The sequence below is a fragment of the Oncorhynchus nerka genome, linkage group LG24 (assembly GCF_034236695.1).
Source record: "Oncorhynchus nerka isolate Pitt River linkage group LG24, Oner_Uvic_2.0, whole genome shotgun sequence".
Classification (NCBI taxonomy): Eukaryota; Metazoa; Chordata; class Actinopteri; order Salmoniformes; family Salmonidae; genus Oncorhynchus; species Oncorhynchus nerka.
This window is the reverse complement of record NC_088419.1, coordinates 69932935-69957725: the sequence shown is the minus strand read 5'-3', so window position 1 is coordinate 69957725 and position 24791 is coordinate 69932935. Positions and strand designations below refer to the sequence as shown.

General features: G+C 43.8%; 1 protein-coding gene across 4 annotated transcripts in view; it reads right to left on the bottom strand.

Annotated features, from left to right (window-relative positions):
* Nucleotides 1–2991: 2991 nt before the first annotated feature.
* LOC115108514 (E3 ubiquitin-protein ligase SH3RF1-like) overlaps nt 2992–24791 on the bottom strand; it is a 76029-nt gene continuing 54229 nt past the window's right edge. For 2 of the 4 annotated variants that reach the window (XM_029632935.2, XM_029632938.2), the window contains 7 exons: nt 22736–22846; nt 20124–20251; nt 16953–17123; nt 7839–8116; nt 7278–7585; nt 6350–6711; nt 2992–6193 (listed from right to left, as the gene is read on the bottom strand). In XM_029632935.2, coding sequence (XP_029488795.1) covers nt 6025–6193; nt 6350–6711; nt 7278–7585; nt 7839–8116; nt 16953–17123; nt 20124–20251; nt 22736–22846 — 1527 coding nt within the window. In that variant the 3' untranslated portion in view covers nt 2992–6024. The other 2 variants (XM_029632936.2, XM_029632939.2) reach the window with 2 other exon arrangements.

Genomic DNA, 24791 nt, shown 5'->3' with positions numbered 1-24791 from the left:
TGCATTGCTCCCCCCCCTTTTACACCGCTGCTACTCTCTATGCATAGTCACTTTAATAACTCTAACTACATGTACATATTACCTTAACCAACCGGTGCCCCCGCACATTGATCCTGTACCGGCACACCCCTGTATATAGTCTAGCTATTGTTATTTTACTGCTGCTCTTTAATGACTTGTTACTTTTATTTCTTATTCTGATCCTTTTTTTTAATCTACATTGTTGGTTAGGGGCTTGTAAGTAAGCATTTCACTGTAAGGTAAACCTGTTGTATTCGGAGCATGTGACTAATACAATTTGATTTGAAGTAGTATTTAAAACATGAGAAAAATATTTCACTCTAAGTATTATCTTCAATGCAGTAGTTAGTGGCATTGAATCTTCTTGTGTGAGATGTTGTGGATATCCTGGAGAATGTGGAGTGCAGAGATTGATATGAATGAAGCCTCCTAAAGGTTAATCACCTCTCTGCTAATTCTACAGCATATCTAATTAAACATCTTGCATTTCTCTTTCTCCAACATGAGACAATTATCCTGTTACTAATATATTATCAGCCCTCTGCCTCTGCTGGGTCGCTGAAATATTCGCCTGAGTGATAGGACTGCCTGCTGAAAGGTCCTGGTGCCCTGAACTCGTGAAGAATTGGGTTTATAGAGTTTATTAGGTACACCACCCCTTCCATGAAAATGGTTAGCTCCCACAGACAGTGAGTGATGTGGCCGTGGCTTCCTATATAAGGTTTGAGTCAGAATGTGAAATGTCAGAATAATAGTAGAGAGAATGATTTATTTCAGCTTTTATTTTTCATCACATTCCCAATGGGTCAGAAGTTTACATACACTCAATTAATATTTGGCAGGATTGCCTTTAAAACATCACTCGCTAAGATGAAACTGTCTCTCACGAGGACCGCCACAGGAAAGGAAGACCCAGAGTTACCTCTTCTGCAGTGGACAAGTTCATTGGAGTTACCAGCCTCAGAAAGTTCAAGTAACAGACACATCTCAACATCAACTGTTCAGAATAGACTGTCTGAATCAGGCCTTCATGGTAGAATTGCAGCAAAGAAACCATTACTAAAGGACACAAACATGAAGAATAGACTTTCTTGGGTCAAGAAACATGAGCAATGGACATTAGAACGGTGGAAATCTAGTCCAAATTTGAGATTTTTGGTTCCAATTGCCGCCTCTTTGTGAGATGCAGAGTAAGTGAACGGATGATCTCTGCATGTGTAGTCCCACCTTGAAGCATTGAGGAGGAGGTGTGATCATGTGGGGTGCTTTGCTGGTGTTCTGGTTTTGGTTTAGTGGGACTATCATTTGTTTTTCAACAGGACCAATGACCCAACACACCTCCAGGCTGTGTAAGGACTAATATTCCAAGAAGCAGAGTGATGGAGTGCTGCATCAGATGACCTGGCCGCCACAATCCCCCAACCTCAACCCAATTGAGATGGTTTGGGATGAGTTGGATCACAGAGGGAAGAAAAGCAGCCAACATGTGCTTAACATGTGGGAATTTATTCAAATGGTTGGAAAGCATTCCAGGTGAAGCTGGTTTAGAGAATGCCAAGAGTGTGCAAAGCTGTCATCAAGGTAAAGGGTGGCTACTTTGAATAATCTCAAATATAAAATAGGATTGTGTCGAGGAACAGATCTGGGGAAGGGTACAAAAACATTTCTGCAGCATTGAAGGTCCCCAAGAACACAGTGGCCTCCATTCTTAAATGGAAGAAGTTAAGGACCACCAAGGCTCTTCCTAAAGCTGGCTACCAGGCCAAACTGAGCAATCAGGGGAGAAGGGCCTTGGTTAGGGAGGTGACCAAGAATCCGATGGGGACTGACAGAGTTCTAGAGTTCCTCTGGAGATGGGAGAAACTGCCGGAAGGACATCCATCTTTGCAGTACTCCACCAATCAGGCCTTTATGGTAGAGTGGCCAGACAGAAGCCACTCCTCAGTAAAAGGCACATGACAGGTTGCTTGGAGTTTGCCAAAAGGCACCTAAAAACTTTCAGACCATGAGAAACAAGATTCTCTGGTCTGATGAAACCAAGATCGAACTCTTTGGCCTGAATGCCAAGATTTACGTGTGGAGAAAACCTGGCACCATCCCAACGGTGAAGCACGGTGGTGGTAGCATCATGCTGTGAGATGTTTTTCAGCAGTAGCGGCTTTCCGGAGGCACTGTATAGACAATCTCAGACAGACCAACTGGTGCATTGAACAGTCAGGGTTGTGGGAAAAATTAACGGAGCAAAATACAGAAAGATTCTTGATGAAAACCTGCTCCAGAGCACTCAGGACCTCAGAATGGGGTGAAGGTTCAACTTCGAACAGGACCCTAAGCACACAGCCAAGACAACACAGGAGTGGTTTCGGGACAAGTCTCTGAATGTCTTTGAGTAGCCCAGCCAGAGGCCAGACTTGAACACGATCGAACATCTCTGGAGTCCTGAAAATAGCTATGCAGCAATGCTCCCTATCCAACCTGACAGAGCTTGAGAGGATCTGCAGAGAAGAATGGGAGAAACTCTCCAAAAACAGGTTTGCCAAGCTTGTAGCTTCAAACCCAAGAAGTCTCGATGCTGTAATCGGTGTGAATGTAAAGGGTGTGAATACTTATGTAAATGTGATATTTCCGTTTATTTGTAATACATTTGTAAAATTCTAAAAACCTATTTTTGCTTTTTCATTATGGGGTATGAGGATTTTTTAAAATCAATATTAGAATAAAGCAGCAATGTAACAAAATGTGGAAAAAGTCAAGGTGTCTGAATACTTTCCGAAAGCACTGGCTCAGACAGACCAACAAGCGCATCAAAACACACACGATCTTTAGCCCCGCAGAGTAGAAAGGGACGGATGAGAGAGGAAGAGAGGTGACTTTGCTGTCATGTCCCTCATGTCGGTGGTAATGTTTTCAGACAGCTCTACCCTGGCAGGAAGAGACCATCTAAACACAAGGGCGAAAACAGACTGTCAAAACCATGGAAACCATTCGCTTTTATTGGTATAGTCATGTTTACAAAAATGTGCTATTCCCTTTGATACTTAAGAATGTTTTGCACATAGTATTGTACCAAATAACAAGTGGATGCTAATTTTTCCATGATCAGACTTAACTATATAAAAATAACCCCAAAAAATCAAGTAAATCACCTTGGCATAAGGAGAATCTGTTTAGTTTAATAAAGCAAACTTTAGTGCTACCTTGTGTTCCAACAAGGCATGAGATGACAGCAAAAACATGTTCACAGGAACACCGAAATTAACTGGTTCGGTTGTTCTTGCCAGTCAGAGAATGTAAAGAAAATAAGCATTATTTGATCATCCAACTATAGACATGAAAATAAATATGACTAAAATGACTACGGGTTATACTGATGGTGTGGTAAGTGTAAATGTATGGGGTGTGTGTGTATGAAAAAAAAGGCTCATCAGTAAGCAAGACCCAGTTCAGGACAAGAGGTGAGGTGGAGAATACCAAGACAACAGTAAAACATTAGGTTAATTCTACACAAGAAAATTGAGAAGCAACCAGTCTGAACAGTGTTTCGTACCACTTTATACAGCCTCCACCCACCAGTCAAAACATCAACTACAACATATTCAGAAGTTAGTCACACACAGTGATCCCCATTAGTCTGCCTGACACAAACACCCAATCAAACAATCACGCTTTGGAAAATTCAGTCACCTACATTCCCCTCAGGTCCAAAATGTAGCACCATCTGGTGTTTAAAATGTCCTCAACCTTTAAATGTGACCCCCAAACCCCTTCAGACTTACTGCTGTTGACACCCAGTTGCTAAGAGCAAACCGCTTGTTGGGGTGGATTAGTGCCTAAAGGTCCATTCTGTCATTTAGACAGAAGCCTTAGCTGTTGATACTGCACCACAGCATCTGATAGGAGAAAGGCTGCAGCAGGAATAAACAGAGGATGTTAGCCTGTTGGTGTCTGCCTGGTGTGCTCTAGTGAAGCTAGGCAGACGTCTCACACAGCCCACTAACAATGGAACAGCCACTTACTGTCCACCATTGACTAATATAATCCAATTTAAACTGTTCTCTACTGCCAACAAATATGAGATTGAATCAAATCCTCATTATGTGGTGCCTGATGATTCTGTCTTTGTTTCTAACAGTGCTGTCAATCTCATTACCATGACTAAAGGCACAGGGAGGAGGACAGGGAGGGGTGAAGAGTGCCATTTCGCCCCCATAGGATTACTTTGAAATGAAAGGAGTTGAAAATAAGTAGGACCCAAGGCTCTGAGGTTTCACATCCTCTAAACCCACTCAAATCACACCTCTTTTTTGTGCTTTGAGACACAGAACACAACAAAACCCCATCTAACCAACCACGCACAAATCATATGCAAGTCTACAGAACACCTAGACACATTGAATAGATGCACTGTACAGCTTAATCAGACAAAACCAAGAGTCAACAGGGTCCAAGTCATGGATCGGTATTAAAAAACCTCTCGCAACTTCAAGGATAAATATACTAACTTGTATTGGAGGAGTGATAATGAAATGTTACATTAGGAAAACAGTCTGTACTTTATAAGTAAGCAGTGATTTGTCTTGTAGTGACAAGACGCGTTAGGAATGAATGAATCATTGAAATGAGGGTTGAGAACCCATAAAGGTCATACATACATCAGGTCTGTCAGATGTCTTGCTGCATCTCCATGTTGTAGGAAACACAGTCCAGAGCACCTGGTGTTGTATAGATCCATGCCGCTATAAATATCAATATATTATTCAAATGTAGCTGTCAGAGTCATAGCACGTTTACTGTACTGTACGTGATGTCTGTTGTTCACTTGAGATCTAGAGCTATGTCCGATAAGGTTAGTCTACTATTATGGGAGTGGGGGAGCAGCTACGATGTTCAATAAGTACACATAAAAGAATATACAGTAAGTAACATTTGATTGCAAGATCTATGGAGTGTTTTAGTTTTAACACATCAAAAAAGGCAAGAACATAAAATCCCTCTCCCAGTACCTAATAATGTACATCAACAGCAGACGGCTTTCCTAACATTAAGGAAACGTTTTGATAACCTCACCCGACATCAGAGCATCAACAGCATAATCATTTTACCAAGACATCTCTCGCTCTCCAATACGCTCAAAGAGAACCCAGTTTGGGATAAAGGATGAGGTTGTGCAAATTCCATTGTTGGAGGGTCCAGAGCCTAATTCCAATCAAGTCCTCTGCCTCTCATGGATCTCAAATGACTAGGTGTTTGCAATAAATCAGAAACTCAAACTACCCAACCAGAGGCTATGGAGCTACCGCCATATAGCCGATTCCTTCCAGTCAATAGAAGACTAGGCTCAAGGGATCAGATTGGAATTGGACCCACCTCTACCCCTTTTCTTGCTACACTGTATGTGCTGATGACATCACTCATTCTCCTCCCATCTGCTGTATTGTTTGTTTGCTCTTAAAATCAACAGACACAGTGCAGTATTAACATACAGCACCGCAGCCAATAAGGGTCGAGCACAAAGTGATGTAGGAAATGTGTCATAAGGCAGGCGTCAATTGAAACCATAAACACAACTAAAGGCCAAGCACATCTTTTCCAGAGAACAAAAAAATAAGTTACAATTTATCATATTTCCATCTATTAACAGTTCATATGGTTTCTTACATTTATTAAAGTGAGGAACAGTACAAGGCACACATTTAACGATTTGAATTGTTAAAGATATAAATAACTGACAAAAATAAAATCAACATGAGTAGTGTGTTGTCCTCCAGTTATCTCTTCAGCTCTGTTTAAACTATTTCATCAATCTCCTCTGTGCTTTGAGGACCTCTTATAAGGTTGTGTATGGATCCATCTGATGTTACTGTGCCTAGCAACCTGACCTGGTTGACTCACAGTTTGACCCTAAAACAAGGCAACAACCAAGTGGTTCCATTGATGGTCAGTTCATGGTGTGGTCAGGTCACGGTCGGTCCACTGTGGTCCAGTGTGAGTCAAAAAGGTCAGTCAGATGATGTCTACGAAGCTGCCAGGGAACAGTCCGGTCCTGCCGTTCCTCTGGAGTGTTCCTTTGAACCAGCCGTCCTCTCTCTTCCTGTGGACAAACACTATGTCTCCCTCCTTCAGTTCCAGCTCTGCCTCACTCTGAGGGGGGTAGGACACCACCACTCTGTACCTGGGGAGGAGAGATGAGGGATCAGAGAGGATACTGTACTGACACACACCCCCCCACAAAGCACAGGAGAACAGAAACGCTACACAGACACACATCATCAGACAGACCATTTTATTAATTACATGTCACTGTCCTACGATATAAGAAATGCAGTACCTCTCGCATATGATTGGCCGAGCATCGTGCTGCTGGGAGATGAGGGAGGAGCATGCCTGGCGAGGGGGCGGGGCGATGGGGGCACAGCCATCCAGGGGACTGCTCTTACGTTGTGTTAACTCTGGGGTGGTGGCTAAAGTAGGCTCAGGCTCCACGGGGCAGGGGACTGCACGGCCATGGTTACCCGTGCCAATGGTGGTGGAGGAGAGCGAGGGGGAGGGGGTGGTGTCGGGGCCCACGGCCCTTTGGAAGACCTCCCCTGTAGCAGCCTGTTCTGCCTCCAGGGTGGGGGAGGAGGGGGGAGAAGGGCGAGACTTCTTCTTGTTAGATGACAACAGCTTCAGAAGACCTTTCTTCTCCCTCTGCAGAACGACAGAACGAAACAGAGAAAGCGCGAGAAAAAAGTTTATTATGTTGCTACTATGTTGAACTTGTCTGACAACGGTGTAGGCTGGATATTAATTGTATGGACATTAGAATCTGCATAAACAGAAACCATTGTCTTGGTCATTAGGTGGTTGGCTGACTAATCAGGGTTGTAATGTCATCATCAGGCCTGCTGCCAGCTGCCTGTTCTGTTTGTGTTGGCTGGCCTGGACTGACTCCCATCTCTAGTCTCTTAACTCAATTCCCAAGGCTCGCCCGTGAAACAGACTGAGCGCTGTGCGTCAATTTGTTTCTGAAGATAAACTGGAACATCTGTGTTCAACAACATACAGAGGACATGGTATTCAAAATACTCTGCAGTAAACAAGAGCACAAGACACTCCAGGCAAATGCAAATGTCAACTAATTTAGCAATCCATTGTAGACGTGTTGAACACCAGCCAAATATGCTAGGCATAATAGAAGTATATGCAAACTTAAGAAATATGCTAACATTGTTGATAGCGATACTGATGGCTAGGGTGCTATCCTGAATGCCCACCTTGCCGTCCTTGTCCAGCCGACAGGCAAGGGAGGAATTAGCTGACGTGGAGTTGCCTGGGGCGACGGGCATGGTGAGGTCTGCCACTGGTCGCAGGGCATCACGATCCAGCGAGGCAGCACTGACGTTGGGCGGGGTGAGGGAGGCGGAAGCACAGCCCAGTGCTACACCGGCACGGACACAGCCCTGGGCAGAGTTGGAGGAGGGCTGGGACTGGCACACAGCCAGGTGGGGCAGATAGGCTACAGAGGTCTGGGACTGGATGGGTGTCACAGCAGCGGTGGGCCGGTCCTGACTGTGGCAGGCTGCTGGGGCCAGAGGAGAGGCACAGGGTCAGATCTTACACACATACCATTTCCCTATATATTCATTAACAAATACACTATCCCATCCTCAGGCTACATAGAATGTATACTTGCACACCTGCATTCCCCTAGTAGGTGACCAGATCTTACACACATACCATTTCCCTATATATTCATTAACAAATACACTATCCCATCCTCAGGCTACATAGAATGTATACTTGCACACCTGCATTCCCCTAGTAGGTGACCCTACCTGTCCTGACAGCGTTGCGTGCCTGGTTAACAGTCATCTGGGAGGTCATGTGCATGAGAACCTTGGCCTGTCCGGTCGCCACGTGAGCAGCCGTCACCATGGCAGCAGGTAAAGGGCTGGAGGGGTCAGGGCCAGGACAGATGGGCAGTGACTTGTTTAAGTCAGGCCCTGGAACGATGGCCCCCAGAGAAGTGGAGGGGCTGACGATGGTGACCCCTCTCCCAGCCTGTGTGCACAGAGTTAGGGGCACCTTGGGCTGGGTGCTGCCTGATGCCGTCCTAATGGGACCAACAAGAGGAGAGGGGTTAGGGCTGGGAGCCTTATGGTAGCTGCATATACAGAGATAATCATTGTGTGTGTACATATGTGTGAGTACATACACCACCATTCAAAAGTTTGGGGTGACTTCGAAATGTACTTGTTTTGAAAGAAAAGCACATTTTTTGTCCTTTAAAATATCATCAAATTGATCAGGAATACAGTGTAGACATTGTTAATGTTGTAAATGACTATTGCAGCTGGAAATGGCAGATTTTTTCAGGAATATCTACATAGGCGTACAGAGGTCCATTATCAGCAACCATCACTCCAGTGTTCCAACGGCAGGTTGTGTTAGCTAATCCAAGTTTATCATTTTAAAAGGCTAATTGATGATTAGAAAACCCTTTTGCATTTCAATTAACAGGTGTGCCTTGGTAAAATTTCCTTTGTGGAATATCTTTCCTTAACGCGTTTGCGCCAATCAGTTGTCTTTTGTAATGGTGGTATACAGAAGATACACCTATTTGGTAACAGACCAAATTAATCTCTCCAGAAATAAGTCTCTCGCTGTTGCCGCCTGTTACAGACCCCCCTCAGCTCCCAGCTGTGCCCTGGACACCATATGTGAATTGATTGCCCCCAATCTATCTTCACAGTTCATTCTGTTAGGTGACCAAACTGGGATATGCTTAACACCCCAGCAGTCCTACAATCTAAGGTCGATGCCCTCAATCTCACACAAATAATCAAGGAAACCACCAGGTACAACCCTAAATCTGTAAGCATGGGCACCCTCATAGATATCCTGACCAACTTGCCCTCCAAATACACCTCTCCTGTTTTCAATCAGGATCTCTGCGATCATTGCCTCATTGCCTGCATCCGCTATGGGTCCGCGGACAAACGACATCCCGTCATCACTGTCAAACTCTCCCTAAAACACTTCTGCGAGCAGGCCTTTCTAATCGACCTGGCACGGGTATCCTGGAAGGATATTCACCTCATCCCGTCAGTCGAGGATGCCTGAGTGTTCTTTAAAAGTAATTTCCTCACCATCTTAAATAAGCATGCCCCATTCAAAACATGTAGAACAAAGAACAGATATAGACCTTGGTTTACTCCAGACCTGACTGCCTTTGACTAGCACAAAAACATCCTGTGGTGGACTGTATTAGCATCAAATAGTCCTCACGATATGCAAATGTTAAGGGAAGTCAGGAACCAATACACACAGTCAGTCAGGAAAGCAAAGGCTAGCTTTTTCAAACAGAAATTTGCATCCTGTAGCTCTTAACTCCAAAAAGTTGTGGGGCACTGTAAAGTCCACGGAGAACAACAGCACCTCCTCCCAACTGCCCTGAGGCTAGGTAACACGGTCACCACCGATAAATCCATGATAATCGGAAATTTCAATAAGCATTTCTCTACGGCTGGCCATGCTTTCCTCCTGGCTACCCCAATCCCGGCTAACAGCTCCGCGCCCCCCGGAGCTACTCGCCCAAGCCTCCCCAAGCTTCTCCTTCACCCAAATCCAAATGGCAGATGTTCTGAAAGTGCTGCAAAACCCAGACCTGTATAAATCAGCTGGGCTAGACAATATGGACCCTCTCCTTCTAAAATTATCCGCCGCCATTGTTGCAACCCCTATTACCAGTCGGTTCAACCTCTCTTTCGCATCGTCCGAGATCCCTAAAGATTGGAAACCTGCCGCGGTCATCCCCCTCTTCAAAGGGGGTGACAGTCTAGAACCAAACTGTTATAGACCTATATCCATCCTGCCCTGCCTGTCTAAAATCTTCGAAAGCCAAGTTAATAAACAGAACACCAAATCCCACCGTACCTTCCCCGCTGTGCAATCCGGTTTCCAAGCTGGCCACGGGTGCACCTCAGCCACACTCAAGGACCTAAACTATATCATAACCTCCATCGATAAAAGACAGTACTGTGCAGCCGTCTTCATCGACCTGGCCAAGGCTTTCGACTCTGTCAATCACCGTATTCTTATTGGCTGAGTCAACAGCCTTGGTTTCTCAAATGACTGCCTGCCTCGGGTTCAATTCTCGGGCCGACACTCTTCTCTGTATATATCAACGATGTCGCTCTTGCTGCGGGTGATTCCCTGATCCACCTCTACGCAGACGACACCATTCTGTATACATCTGGCCCTTCTTTGGACACTGTGTTAACTGACCTCCAAACGAGCTTCAATGGCATACAAAACTCCTTCCGTGGCCTCCAACTGCTCTTAAACGCTAGTAAAAACCAAATGCATGCTTTTCAACCGTTTGCTGCCCGCAACCGCCCTCCTGCCCAACTAGCATCACTACTCTGGACGGTTCTGACCTAGAATACGTGGACAACTACAAATACCTGGCTAGACTGTAAACTCTCCTTCCAGACTCATATCAAACATCTCCAATCGAAAATCAAATCAAGAGTCGGCTTTCTATTCCTCAACAAAGCCTCCTTCACTCACGCCGCCAAACTTACCCTAGTAAAACTGACTATCCTACCGATCCTTGACTTCGGCGATGTCATCTACAAAATAGCTTCCAATACTCTACTCAGCAAATTGGATGAAGACTATCACAGTGCCATCCGTTTTGTTACCAAAGTGCCTTATATCACCCACCACTGCGACCTGTATACTCTAGTCGGCTGGCCCTCACTACATACTCGTCGCCAGACCCACTGGCTCCATGTCATCTATACGTCTATGCTAGCTAAAGCTTTTTTTCTATTGTGTTATTGACTGTACGCTTGTTTACTCCATGTGTAACTCTGTTGTTGTTTCTGTCGCACTGCTTTGCTTTATCTTGTCCAGGTCGCAGTTGTAAATGAGAACTTGTTCTCAACTAGCTTACCTGGTTAAATAATGGCAAAAAAATAAAAATAATTATGGCAAGAACAACTCAAATAAGTAAAGAGAAACGACAGTAGATCATTAAGACATGGTCAGTCAATACATTCAAAGTTTCTTCAAGTGCAGTCACGAAAACTATCAAGCGCAGCAGAGCCAAGTTCATTAGAGTTAACTGCACCTCAGATTACAGCCCAAATAAATGCTTCACTGATTTAAATTAACAGACATCTCAACATCGACTGGCCTTCATGGTCAAATTGCTGCAAAGAAACCGCTACTAAAGGATACCAATAAGAAGAAGACACTTGCTTGGGCCAAGAAACATGAGATTTTTCGTAGGTGAACGGATGATCTCTGCATGTGTGGTTCCCACCATGAAGCATGGAGGAGGTTTTGGTTGATGGTGCTTTGCTGGTGACACTGTCCAATTTATTGGCTACCACTGCATTCCGCAGCGATACGCCGTCCCATTTGGTTTGCGCTTAGTGGGACTAACATTTGTTTTTCAACAGTACAATGCCCTAAAACACACCTCCAGGCTGTGTAAGGGCTATTCGACCAAGAATGAGAGTGATGGAGTGCTGCATCAGATGACCTGGCCTCCACAATCACCCAACCTCAAACATATTGAGATGGTTTGGGATGAGTTGGACCACATAGTGAAAGAAAAGCAGCCAACAATTGCTCAGCATATGTGGAAATGTTGAGGTCCTGCACTTGCATGGTTACACGTGGTCTACGTTTGTCAGGCCGTTTGGAAGCGTTTCCAAATTCTCTAAAAAGTTTATAGTAGAGAAAATGAACATTAAATTCTCTGGCAACAGCTCTGGTGGACATTCCTGCAGTCAGCATGCCAATTGCACGCTCCCCTCAAAACTTGAGACATCTGTGGCATTGTGTTGTGTAACAAAACTGCACATTTTAGAGTGTCCTTTTATTGTCCCCAGCAAAAGATGCACCTGTGTAATGATAATGCTATTTAATAAAGCTTCTTGATATGCCACACCTGTCAGGGGAATTGATTAACCTGGCAAAGGAGGAGAAATGCTCACTAACAGGGATGAAAACAAATTTGTGCACAATTTGAGAGAAGTTAAGATTTGTGCGTATGCAACATTTCTGGGATCTTTTAGACCAACAGTTTCCATGTTGCGTTTATATTTTTGTTCAGTACGTATACATTACATTTTTTGGGGGGGTAGATCAGCGTTAATATTGCAGATAATCCTCTGCATCATTTGCAATATATTTTTGTAAATATAAATAAAAATATGTTATTTTCCCTTAACCCTACCACCCCTCCCCTAATTGAAGTAAACTACTGAACAACACTTAAATGCTGACCAGACCACGAGCACAAGTTGATTTTGTCCACCCACACCAGACGCGATCAGGACACACAGGTTGAAATATCAAAACAAACTCTGAACCAATTATATTAACTTGGGGACAGGTCGAAAAGATTTAAACATTTATGGCAATTAAGCTAACTAGCTTGCTGTTGCTAGCTAATTTGTATATAAATATTGGGATATAAACATTGGGTTATTATTTTACCTGAAATGCACAAGGTCCTCTACTCTGAATTAATCCACAGATAAAAGGGTCAACCGAGTTTGTTTCTAGTAATCTCTCCTCCTTCCTTCAGGCTTCTTCTTCGGTCATTATATGGCAATTGGCAACCAACTTTAAGGTGCATGACCACAACCAACTGGAGTGTTAACCACAGTTCATCATTCAACCACCCACGTGGGCATATGCTCCTAAAAACCAATGAGGAGACGGGAGAGGCAGGACTTGCAGTTTGTCGAGCGTCACAAATAGAACCAAGTTCTATTTTAGCGCCTTACTACACTGATGCGGGCAAGCAGTGTGGGTGCAATGATTGAATAAAGTATGTGTAAATTTAATTTGCAACGCACGCATCCGGTATGGTCAGCATGTTAGGCTTGTACTTCCAGCTTATACATACTAAACTCAGCAAAAAATAGAAATGCCCTCTCACTATCAACTGTTAAACTTAACGTGTAAATATTTGTAAGAACATAAGATTCAACAACAGACAAACTGAGCATGTTCCACAGACATGTGACTAACAGAAATGGAATAATGTGTCCCTGAACAAAGAGGGGGTCAAAATCAAAGGTAAGTCAGTATCTGGTGTGGCCACCAGCTGCATTAAGTACTGCAGTGCATCTCCTCCTCGTGCACTGCACCAGATTTGCTGTGAGATGTTACTAAGTTCCCGGACATTTCTGGGGGGGAATGGCCCTAGCCCTCACCCTCCGATCCAACAGGTCCCAGACGTGCACAATGGGATTGAGATCCGGGCTCTTCGCTGGCCATGGCAGAACACTGACATTCTTGTCTTGAAAGAACGAGCAGTATGGCTGGTGGCATTGTCAGGCTGTAGAGTCATGTCAGGATGAGCCTGCAGGAAGGGTACCATATTGATTTATTTTACCTTTATTTAACTAGGCAAGTCAGTTAAGAACAAATTCTTATTTTCAATTGACAGCCTAGGAACAGTGAGTTAACCATCTGTTCAGGGGCAGAACGACAGATTTGTACTTTGTCAGCTTGGGGATTTGAACAACCTTTCGGTTGCTAGTCCAACTCTCTAACCACTAGGCTACCCTGCCGCCCCATGAGAGAAGAGGATGTCTTCCCTAAAACGCACAGTGTTGAGATTGCCTGCAATGACAACAAGCTCAGTCCGATGATGCTGTGACACACTGCCCCAGACCATGACGGATTCTCCACCTCCAAATCGATCCCGCTCCAGAGTACAGGCCTCGGAGTAACGCTCATTCCTTCGACGATAAACGTGAATACGACCATCACCATTGGTGAGACAAACCCGCGACTCGTCAGTGAAGAGCACTTTTTGCCAGTCCTGTCTGGTCCAGCGACAGTGGGTTTGTAACCATAGGCAATGCTGTTACCGGTGATGTCTGGTGAGGACCTGCCTTACAACAGACCTACAAGCCCTCAACCCAGTCTCTCTCAGAATATTGCGGACAGTGTGAGCACTGATGGAGGGATTGTGCGTTCCTGGTGTAACTCGGGCAGTTGTTGTTGCCATCCTGTACCTGTCCCGCAGGTATGATGTTTGGATGTACCGATTCTGTGTAGGTGTTGTTACACGTGGTCTGCCACTGCGAGAACGATCAGCTGTCCACCCGGTCTCCCTGTAGCACTGTCATAGGTGTCTCATAGTTTGGACATTACAATTTATTGCCCTGGCCACATCTGCAGTCCTCATGCCTCCTTTCCTCATGCCTCCTTGCAGCATGCCTAAGGCATGTTCACACAGATGAGCAGGGACCCTGGGCATCTTTCTTTTTTTGTTTTTCAGAGTCAGTAGAAAGGCCTCTTTAGTGTCCTAAATTTTCATAACTGTGACCTAATTGCCTACCGTCTGTAAGCTGTTAGTGTCTTAACGACCATTCCACAGGTGCATGTTCATTCATTGTTTATGGTTCATTGAACAAGCATGTGTTTAAACCCTTTACAATGAAGATCTGTGAAGTTATTTGGATATTTACAAATTATCTTTGAAAGACAGGGTCCTGAAAAAGAGATGTTTATTTTCTAGTTTATTTACATTTTACGGGCACAGTATATATTACTTTAGTTATCTTTTGTTTGTTTTTAGTCCCAGGCTTCAACTACCCTCAACCCCTTCCATCCATCCATCCATCCATCTCTGAAGACCATCCAGTTTTGATTTCTTGCTGCCATATATTTTTCCACTGTGCTGTGATGTTTCACAAAAGTTCTGAACCTATTCATTCTCAAAGTTCCTAAAGATATTAAATTAAAGAAACATTTTTGCTAAGAGTATTATTATATTATTGATCGGATTGACTGACGTTTCAAATCACCCAGCAGTGCTATTTGCACCGTTAGCTCAAAGTAAATGTTGCAATTTGTCGGCCATTCCTGATCCTGCGACCAAAAACAAACTACTTCTGAGCAGTACCAAAACAAGTGATAAAATGATTCTGGTTAAATTATTTGAATACCATTTAGGTATTTTTTGTTGTTGTAGCACAATGCACTGTTTCTCTAGAGAGAAATCAAATCATTTATGAAAGAAAATCAAGTCAAGAACTATATAGGACGCTGGGCTGAAGGGAGTTTTGGTTTCCATTAAGCAAATATTCAACCTAGTTCAGTGCAGAAACATTGTAATTAACTACATTGACCATAATCCATTGCTCCAGTTTTTTCCAGATCAGAGAGGAATAGGTGAAGCGAGAGGTTTCACCCTAGCCAAACTCTGTCCAAAATAAGCCCAATGCGTTTCTATGGCCTTATTTTGTACCGAAGCTCGTCGTCTGCCTTTCCGCATTTGGGACAACGACTCCCATTGTTAGGGCGGAGACATGAGCATCTCTGGACTGATACAGCATAGACCGCATGAGAGAGGAAGAACTAGTACAATTATATCGTCAGACAGCTCTGCAGCATAATTAGGCAGGCTAGCTAACTAGGATGACTAAAGACAGTACAGTATGGGGAGCACAAAACAGATGGCCTGGCTGGCTGACTGCGACTGCCTGAGCAGATGATTACTTTAAGGAATTAAGTAATCAAATATAAATTAAGTAATATTCACAACTGAAATATTTCATTATTTCATAGCAATTTCCTATTTTTCTATTGATGTCTACCCAATGTGGACCTGATCAGAGACTATGGTTGACTATTTTTGGCCTTGGAATTTCCATTAAAATGTTTGTTTTTTTAAATCTATGTAACATCTTTATTTCCTAATGCATTTCACTAAAAAAAATGTTTTATAGAAAGCGAAGTTGAAAACCGTGACTTTTTAATAATCAAACCGAAACAACCTCAATAAGCACTAATCGCTCAACACTACCCTCTGAACACAAAAATTGAGCACACAGCCATGCAATCTCCATAGACAAACATTGGCAGTAGAATGGCTTTACCGTCATAGGATGCCAACTTTCCAACAAGTCAGTTCGTCAAAGTGGCAGGTCACACAAGCTCACAGGACAGGACCACCGAGCGCTGAAGCGTGTAAAAATGAACTAACCTCGGTTGCACCACTCACTACAGAGTTCCAAACTGTCTCTGGAAACAACGTCTGCAAAATAACTTTGTTGGGAGCTTCATGAAATGGGTTTACATGGCTGAGCAGCCGCGCACACAAGACTAAGATCACCATGCGCAATGACAAGCGTCGACTGGAGTGGTGTAAAGCTCGCCGCCATTGGACTCTGGAGCAATGGAAACGCGTTCCCTGGAGTGATGGATCATGCTTCACCATCTGGCAGTCCGACTGATGAATCTGGATTTGGTGGATGCCAGGAGAACACTACCTGCCCCATTGCATTGTGCCAACTGTAAAGTTTGGCGGAGGAGAAATAACGGTCTAGGGCTGTTGTTCATGGTTCGGGCTAGGCGCTTTAGTTCCAGTGAAGGGACATCTTAATGCTACAGCATACAATGACATTCTAGGTGATTCTCTGCTTCCAACTTTGATTTAACCTTTTATTTAACTAGGCAAGTCAGTTAAGAACAAATTCTTATTTTACAATGACAGCATACCCCGGCCAAGCTCTCCCCTAACCCGGACGGCACTGGGTCAATTGTGCGCCGCCCTATGGGACTCCCGATCACGGCCAGTTGTGATACAGCCCGGGATCGAACCATGGTCTGTAGTGACGCCTCTAGCACTGTGATGCAGTGCCTTAGACCGCTGCACCACTTGGGAGCCAAACTTTGTGGCAACAGTTTGGGGAAGGCCCTTGCCTGTTTCAGCATGACAATGCCCCTGTGCACAAAGCAAAGTCCATTCAGAAATGGTTGGTTAAGATCACTGTTGAGAGTTAAAGTAGTAGAATACACAAGTTGCAAGGTTTCCATCCAATTGGGGACGATTTTAATACAAATGTAAAAAATACAACCAATGTGTATATGTGTGTGCATGCGTAAGGTCTGTGTGTGTGACAGACCTGCTGACAGGGCTCATGTAGTTGCCGGGGAACACTCCTATCTTGCCAGTGTGCATGGAGGTGCCTTTGAACCATCCGTCCTGACAGCGCTCCAGCACCAGGAACATCTCTCCCTTCCTCAGCTCCAACTCATCCTCCTTACGGGGGGGGTAAGGGAACAGGGCCACGTAGCTGCAGTGGGGGGGAGAGAGAGATGGGACACATCAAACACACACACGTGGCCATCGACACAGGGACTGTCCAATTAACCTCAGGAGGAAATGAATCAGACATGTTGTGGATTCAGAACATCTCGTCTGTGGCAAAATGTACCCCCCTTCCACAGACTAAAGTATATCCATCAACATCTCCCCTCTCTTTCTAGTAGGCACTTACAGGCTGATCGAGATGGACATTCCCCTCTGGACTGGTCTTCCAGTAGTTCAGAGAATGCTGCGCTATATGTCTGTAGAGCAGGGATAGGCAACTGGCAGCCATTTTTGTAGGCCCGCAGATAAATGAACCCCCCCCACAAATATTCAACTCACTGTTGAGAGTTAAAATAGTAGAATACACAAGTTGCAAGGTTTCCATCCAATTGGGGACGATTTTAATACAAATGTAAAAAATAAATACAAATCTACAGAACGAAAATGTTCATTTTCCCCATCAGTGGTGTTTCCAAACTGATTTGCTGTACTTTTTAGCTTAAGTTTTCAAGAAACAAATAAAAATCTTAAAGTTGTGTTTCCATCGCATTTTCAACTCTACTGATAGTTGCTGTTATTGACAAAGCAGTTATTGACAAATAGACACACCCCCGCCCCTCGTCTTACCAGACATAGCTGCTCTATCCTGCCGATGCATGAAGCCAGCCAGCTCTATACTATCCGTGTTGTCGTTCAGCCACGTCTCGGTAAAATATAAGATATTACAGTTTTAGTATCCCGTTTGTAGGATCCTCTTTAATCGTACATCGTCCAGTTTTCCAATGATTGAATGTTGGCCAATAATACGGAGGGTACTGGTGGTTTACCTACTCGTCTGCTAATTCTTACAAGGCATTCTGCCTTCCTCCCCCTTCTCCTCGTCTCTTCTTCATGCTGATGACAGGGATTTGGGACAGGTCTTGACAAAACAGTATATCCTTCACATTGGACTTCTTAAAGAAAAAATCTTTGTCCAGTTCGAGGTGAGTCATCGCTGTTCTGATGTCGAGAAGCTCTTTTCGGTCATAAGAGACCGTAGCAGCAACATTATGTACAAAATGAGGTACAACCAATGTGAGAATATTTATATTTTTTTTTTTTTTTAAATAGCACATTCGGTTAGGAGCCCGTAAAACGGCAGCCGTCCCCTCCGGTGCAATCATCTCTCCAGAGTTCCTCTGTGGAGATGGGAGAACCTTCCAGAAGCACAACCATCTCTGCAGCACTCCACCAATCAGCACTCCACCAATCAGAGTGGCCAGACGGAAGCCACTCCTCAGTAAAAGGCACATGACAGCCCACTTGGAGTTTGCCAAAAGGCACCTAAAGAACTCTCAGACCATGAGAAACAAGATTCTCTGGTCTGATGAAACCAAGATTGACCTCTTTTGCCTGAATACCAAGCGTCATGTCTGGAGGAAACCTGGCACCATCCCTAAGGTGACACATGGTGGTGGCAGAGTCATGTTGTGGGGATATTTTTCAGCGGCAGGGACTGGGAGACTAGTCAGGATCGAGGCAAAGATTAACGGAGCAAAGTACAGAGATTGTTGAAATCCTGCTCCAGAGAGCTCAGGACCTGACTGGGGTGAAGGTTCACCTTCCAACATGACAACAACTCTAAGCACACAGCCAAGACAACACAGGAGTGGCTTTGGGATAAGTCTCAATGTCCTTGAGAGGCTCAGCCAGAGCCCGGACTTGAACCCAATCGAACATCGCTGGAGAGACCAGAAAATAGATGTGCAGCAACGCACCCCATCCAACTTGACAGAGCTTGAGAGGATCTGCAGCGAATGGGAGAAACTCCCCAAATACAGGTGTGCCAAGCTTGTAGCGTCACACCCAAGAAGACTCGAGGATGCAATTGCTGCCAAAGGTGCTTCAACAAAGTATTGAGTAAAGGGTCTGAATTCTAAATCTGATATTTCAGTTAATTTTGAAGAAATGTCTAAAAACATGTTTTTTCTTTGTCATTATGGGGTATTGTGTGTAGATTGATGAGGGAAACACACAATTTAATACATTTTAGAATAAGGCTGCAACGTAACAACATTTTGAAAAAGCTAAGGGGTCTAAATACTTTCTGAATGCACTGTATATGAACTTGTATTAATCATGGTCTAATTACCGACCGGGGGGGCCCCCATTGATTTTGTTAGTCACTCAATGTGTAAAATGCAGGAAATTAACTTTAAAACAGTTTTTTCCCCTCTACGCCACATGGCAAAACGAGTAATATTTCATGAAATTAGTTATAAAATTGCAAAATCTTCTTTCCACCCCATGGCAAAATGTGTAGAATTGCAGGAAATTAGGCTATGGCTGGCTCTGATTGCCGGTGTGTGCATGGATGTGGGTACGTAGACCCGGGAGCCACTGCGGCCCCTCATGAGTTCACCCCCCATCACTGATGTAGAGTAATACTATGGTAACTTGCTATGTGGCAGGGCTCCACTGAGGTGCTGTAAAGGGAGTGGAAAAGTCACATCTCCAAGAACCTCAAGAGGGGAAGAGGCTTTAAAGAACAACTGCTGACAGACAGCATAGACACTTTCACTGGTGTCAGGGAGGGGGAAATTAAGAAGAAAATGCAGAAACACAAACACACTCACTTTGGGGAGGTGGGTCGTATCTAATTCTATCAGGTGTCTGGAGTCTCTCAAAGGAGTAATGATGTGAGAGGTCCAGGGTCACAGGCAGGATCTCTGATAGGACCCAGGAGACTCCATACCCCACAGCGGTTGACCTTTCACCCTTCACCTGTGCTCTGGGTCAACCTCTGGTGTTCCACACTGACAGCTGAGCGGTCATTTAGAGGCTTGGAGAACTCCCAGAACACATTAGACGGCCCCACACCCTAGCCATGTGTGGAACATGCTCTTAAACGGCATGTTCTCTCTGGTTTAATGTGCTGGTACTTTATACATGGAAGAGTGTTACATGTACATCTGTGTATGTGTATGCGTGTGTGTACACTCACACTGTGGGTCTTTGTCTCCCACTCTGGTCGCTTGTGCTTGGGGAAGGTCTCTGACCAGCAGCCAACGAGGAGGCTGCCCCCAGCGCTGAAGATTGTGGGGGAGGTGGTGGGGGAGGAGGGAGAGCTTCCTGTCAAAAAACAAACAAAAAACCCATTCTGAAACAGAGATCAAACAGCACAGAACAGTTCACAATAAGGTTGAAGTGCATCCCTCACATAAAAAAAACTGCTTTGTTTGGAACCAAAAGACAGGAAACAAGTAAACAACTCACTGCCTTCAGCGCAACATGAGAGTTACATTAAAGCTCTTGATGGAATGATACATGAGAACCCTACCCCTGGCCTTTTAACCCATGACTAGGTGTTACATAATGAGAGAAACTGCTCTGTGAAAAAGGGATATTATTTACTCTGTTCAATGAGGGAGAGTATCGCTTGGCACAGAAGTTTGGTCTTGTCCCCAACTTCCCCATAGAACTGGGAAGGAATCTCAAGTGTGCTTGTTTGTTTGTTGCTATAGAAACGACACTGGGGCCTTGTGAATCCATCGCTGTGTTTAATTGGGACCATATGAAAGTAAAAACATTTCTGTAAACATGACATAGTTTAACCCTCAGGGGCGCGCCGAGCAGATTCTTCTGTGCTCTCTTATCCCCCTTGTTCTGCATCTAACGTGACAGAAACCAGACCAAAACAACTCTTACACAATCACACACACTGACACTGGGAAAGGGGAACGGGGTTTATACTGGGAAAGGGGTTTGTTTTCTCCTAAACATGCAAAACTATTAATACATCTGCAGAGAAAGGCATTGTAGACGGTAAATAATTCAGGCCCCATCACCTGGAACAAAACGTGTCTCAGCTTGACATTAAAAGGCCTGAGGAGCAGACAGACATCACTACCATGGAACAGTGGGGGAGGGGGTTGGAAATACATTCAGAAGAGTCTACATACTACCATGTGTGTATGTGTGTGCGCTGTTGACGCTGGAGCTGAGATAATTACAATGCCTGCAGGCCAAAGAAATCATCATGTAGAGTTAGTTCCCCAGTAAAGTGGAGAGCTTAACCTTTGTGTACACATAGTCCCCTGTTCAGTAGTACCACATACCAACAAAGCCACACACACAGTCAGTTGACCATGACAAAGCAGCAGATACATCAGTCTCCTCCATACACGATAGGATGTAAGTAGAGTAACATAGATCAACCTAAACAGTTGTTAAAACCATTATTAGGGTAAGGAATGGGCATTTGAAATGTTTTGACTGTTCCAGTACTTCACATGATAATCAAAAATGGGGAGAAAAAAAATCTGATTTTAGAACCGCACTGGAGAACAAAAAAATAAGCATTTATATATAGGCCTATGCCAACAGTGCACAGCCATGCCTCATTTATCATAACCATTACAGAAAACAAATCCTAATAGCTAGATAGCTAAATTGCTCAATTCAGTCAAAAAAGCAAGTGCCATTTAATTTACTGAAACCGTAATATCAACTGGTTATATTATATGGTGGAACAATCTTCTAAAAGGTAGTAACCTCAGCAGTGGTACTTGATGTAGAAGAATATGGCTGTGCAATGGCATAGCCTTGTTTTGTTCATTTAGCAGAGATGCTCTTCTTTCCCGAGCCCTTATCACAGCCAAGACACACTTATTTTAATAGTAAAAAACATGTAATATAACAAAATAAAATAATTTTAAAAGATGCTAGTGCAAAAAAGTGATGCGCATCTGGAGTCTGGAACAGTTCACCTCAGAGTGATCAATTGTAACAGGGCTCAATTTGGCGAGTTGAGAGGTTTTCAGGGTTCAAAACCTACTTTTTTGATATACAGACGCTCTAGTTTATTTTGCCTGTTCTTGGGAATTTTCTAAATAGATGAACAATTCCTCATTGAAAAAAACTGCATGGTGATGAATTACTGCCACGACATCTGTTTGGGGAGTAGGCATATGCTTAATGAGTCTGGTGAAAATATGCTCCTTGTTTCTATCAAACTAATGTTTTTGCACACTTTCACTGTGGAACACTGTGCAATTATTCCAAAACTGCAGCTTGTTGTTGGAACTTGAGATAAAACTGTCATCATTTGGCAAGGAATGTAGCCTGTCTATCCCATCAGGCAGATAGGTTTTTATGGGCATTTATTTCTGTAGTCTTAACAGGAGCACACGAGTGTGTGTAGGGAGTGGTTGGAACGCAATTGAGTGAATGAGGCACGGCGAGGAAAGGGAATTTAGGGAGAAGAACTGTATGATGCTTGGCTTGGTTTCTTTTTTGTTGTGCCCCGCAAATGCACATGTACAAATGGCACACTAGCGTCAAAGCAAATGAATGTTGTCTTCAAGGCAAAATGTCACTTTCCTGTTCTAGAAGCCACAAACACATTCCACCATATAGATTTACAGTATTAAAAAAATGTTTTTTTATTAAAAAAATTAAAAAGTAATCTCTGGCTAAAGATGGAGCTTTGACGTCCGTTCCAGTACTCATGTCCATCCCTAATTAGGGAAACCGTAGCGTAGTTGCAAGAACCCTATTGTTATATTGAACTGTTGGTGTGAATACTGTAGAATCTTTATAGAGAAGTGCACCTACCACAGGAATGGATGCGTAACTTGCCTCTGGGGGAAATGTGAACACGGTTGCAGTAGTAACAGGACTGCTGGGGGGAGGGGTCACTAGGAGTCCAGTTGTACAGATGTGTACCTGTTGAGGAGAGAAGACATTCTATGTAAGTCAACTTACTCAACCAATACCACTACTACTCCCCTACAATATAATACTTTCAGGCATAGACATTACACAGAAAACAGTGTGCTAGAATAATTATGGCATTTTTCAACGATAGTTGCAACTGAATGGGTCTCCATCAGAAGGGACAGATGTCTTGGTCAATTTGTGCCAGTCTGTCCCCTCACATCCAGTCTCACATGGGTAGAAGTAGGCTGTCATGAATGAACAGACTAGTTATTTAATCTCTTAATCATCTCACACATGGTCTTAAAATGTCCCATTGAATGGAAATGTCGCAGTCACAGCAGCGATGAACCCAATTGGCCAAATCAAGCTGTGCTAGTGTCGCAATAACCAGATTGGCTGGGTTAGGTCATATGACTGCCAAGCACAAGTTTTAATTGGCTGGGTGAAGACCGGTGAGTACTGAAGTCTCTTGCTGAGAGATGGGGAACCCCAGCGGTGTGACACTGACTCATTCACTGTGGCTGTCCTGGTAACAGAGCAATTCTGTTGGACACAGTCTCATTGTACCCTGTACTCTCCATCACTCCATGCATGACTGCCCCAGACAGAGCAGAGCTGCCTTTCTGGGTGAATCATTACAGAAGATCCACCTCAGACTCAATCAACTGTACCGTGTGGAAGGGGAAGGTGCAATCAGGCAAGACAGAAAGTACTAGGCAATATCTATCTGTGTTGTGCATTTTGTTATACATGTGTATGAGCTACATGGAACATGTGTGTGTACAACACAGGAACATCAATTACACTGGAAATTAACTGAAAATGTTCAGTTTTACAACAGGTCTGTTTTCATATACTGCAGGCTCCTTTATACATCTGACATAAAAGCGGTAGACAGAAGGCGTGTTCATTTCCATACACTCCCTCTGGCCCCCCAGGAAACTACTGCTTCCCTTTCTGTCTGCTTTGAAGGAGGGAGAAATGAGGAGCGAGAGACAAGGAGAGATACCGAGCCACACAGATTTCGCCTGGGGAGTCTTTTTATTAAACGCATTCATTTATAAATCAAACCCATCTTAAGTCCTATAGCTTCCAGGTGTGCATGGAGGTTCTATAATACTGAGTGTGTCTGGTTCATAATTAGGGCAGATAAAGCCAGGTCTGGAGACTAATGGCCGATTAATTAGGGCCGATTTCAAGTTTTCATAACAATCGGAAATCTGTATTTTTGGCCGATTTCCGATTTTTTTAAATATTTTTTTAATACTTTTTATTTAACTAGGCAAGTCAGTTAAGAAGACATTCTTATTTTTAATGACTGCCGAGGAACTGTGGGTTAACTGCCTTGTTCAGGGACAGAACGACAGATTTTCACCTTGTCAGCTCAGGGGTTCCAATCTTGCAACCGCACAGTTAACTAGTCCAACGCTCTAACCATTGCACTCCACGAGTAGCCTGCCTGTTACGCGAATGCATCAGAAGCCAAGGTATAAATTGCTAGCTAGCATTAAACTTATCTTATAAAAAACAATCATAATCACTAGTTATAACTACTAATCCAGTTTAGCAGGCAATATTAACCAGGTGAAATTGTGTTATTTCTCTTGCGTTCATTGCACGCAGAGTCAGGGTATATGCAACAGTTTGGGCTGCCTGGCTCATTGCGAACTAATTTGCCAGAATTTTACATAATTATGACATATGTTGAAGGTTGTGCAATGTAACCAGAATATTTAGACTTAGGGATGCCACCCGTTAGATAAAATACCGAACGGTTCCGTATTTCACTGAAATAATAAACGTTTTGTTTTCGAAATGATAGTTTCCGGATTCGATCATATTGTAATGACCTGACTAGCTCATAAATGAACAATTGTCCAGACAGAAGCTTGAGTTTGCGAATTGACGGTTTATTGAACCAACTCTACACAGGCTACTGTTTGGGCCGTAG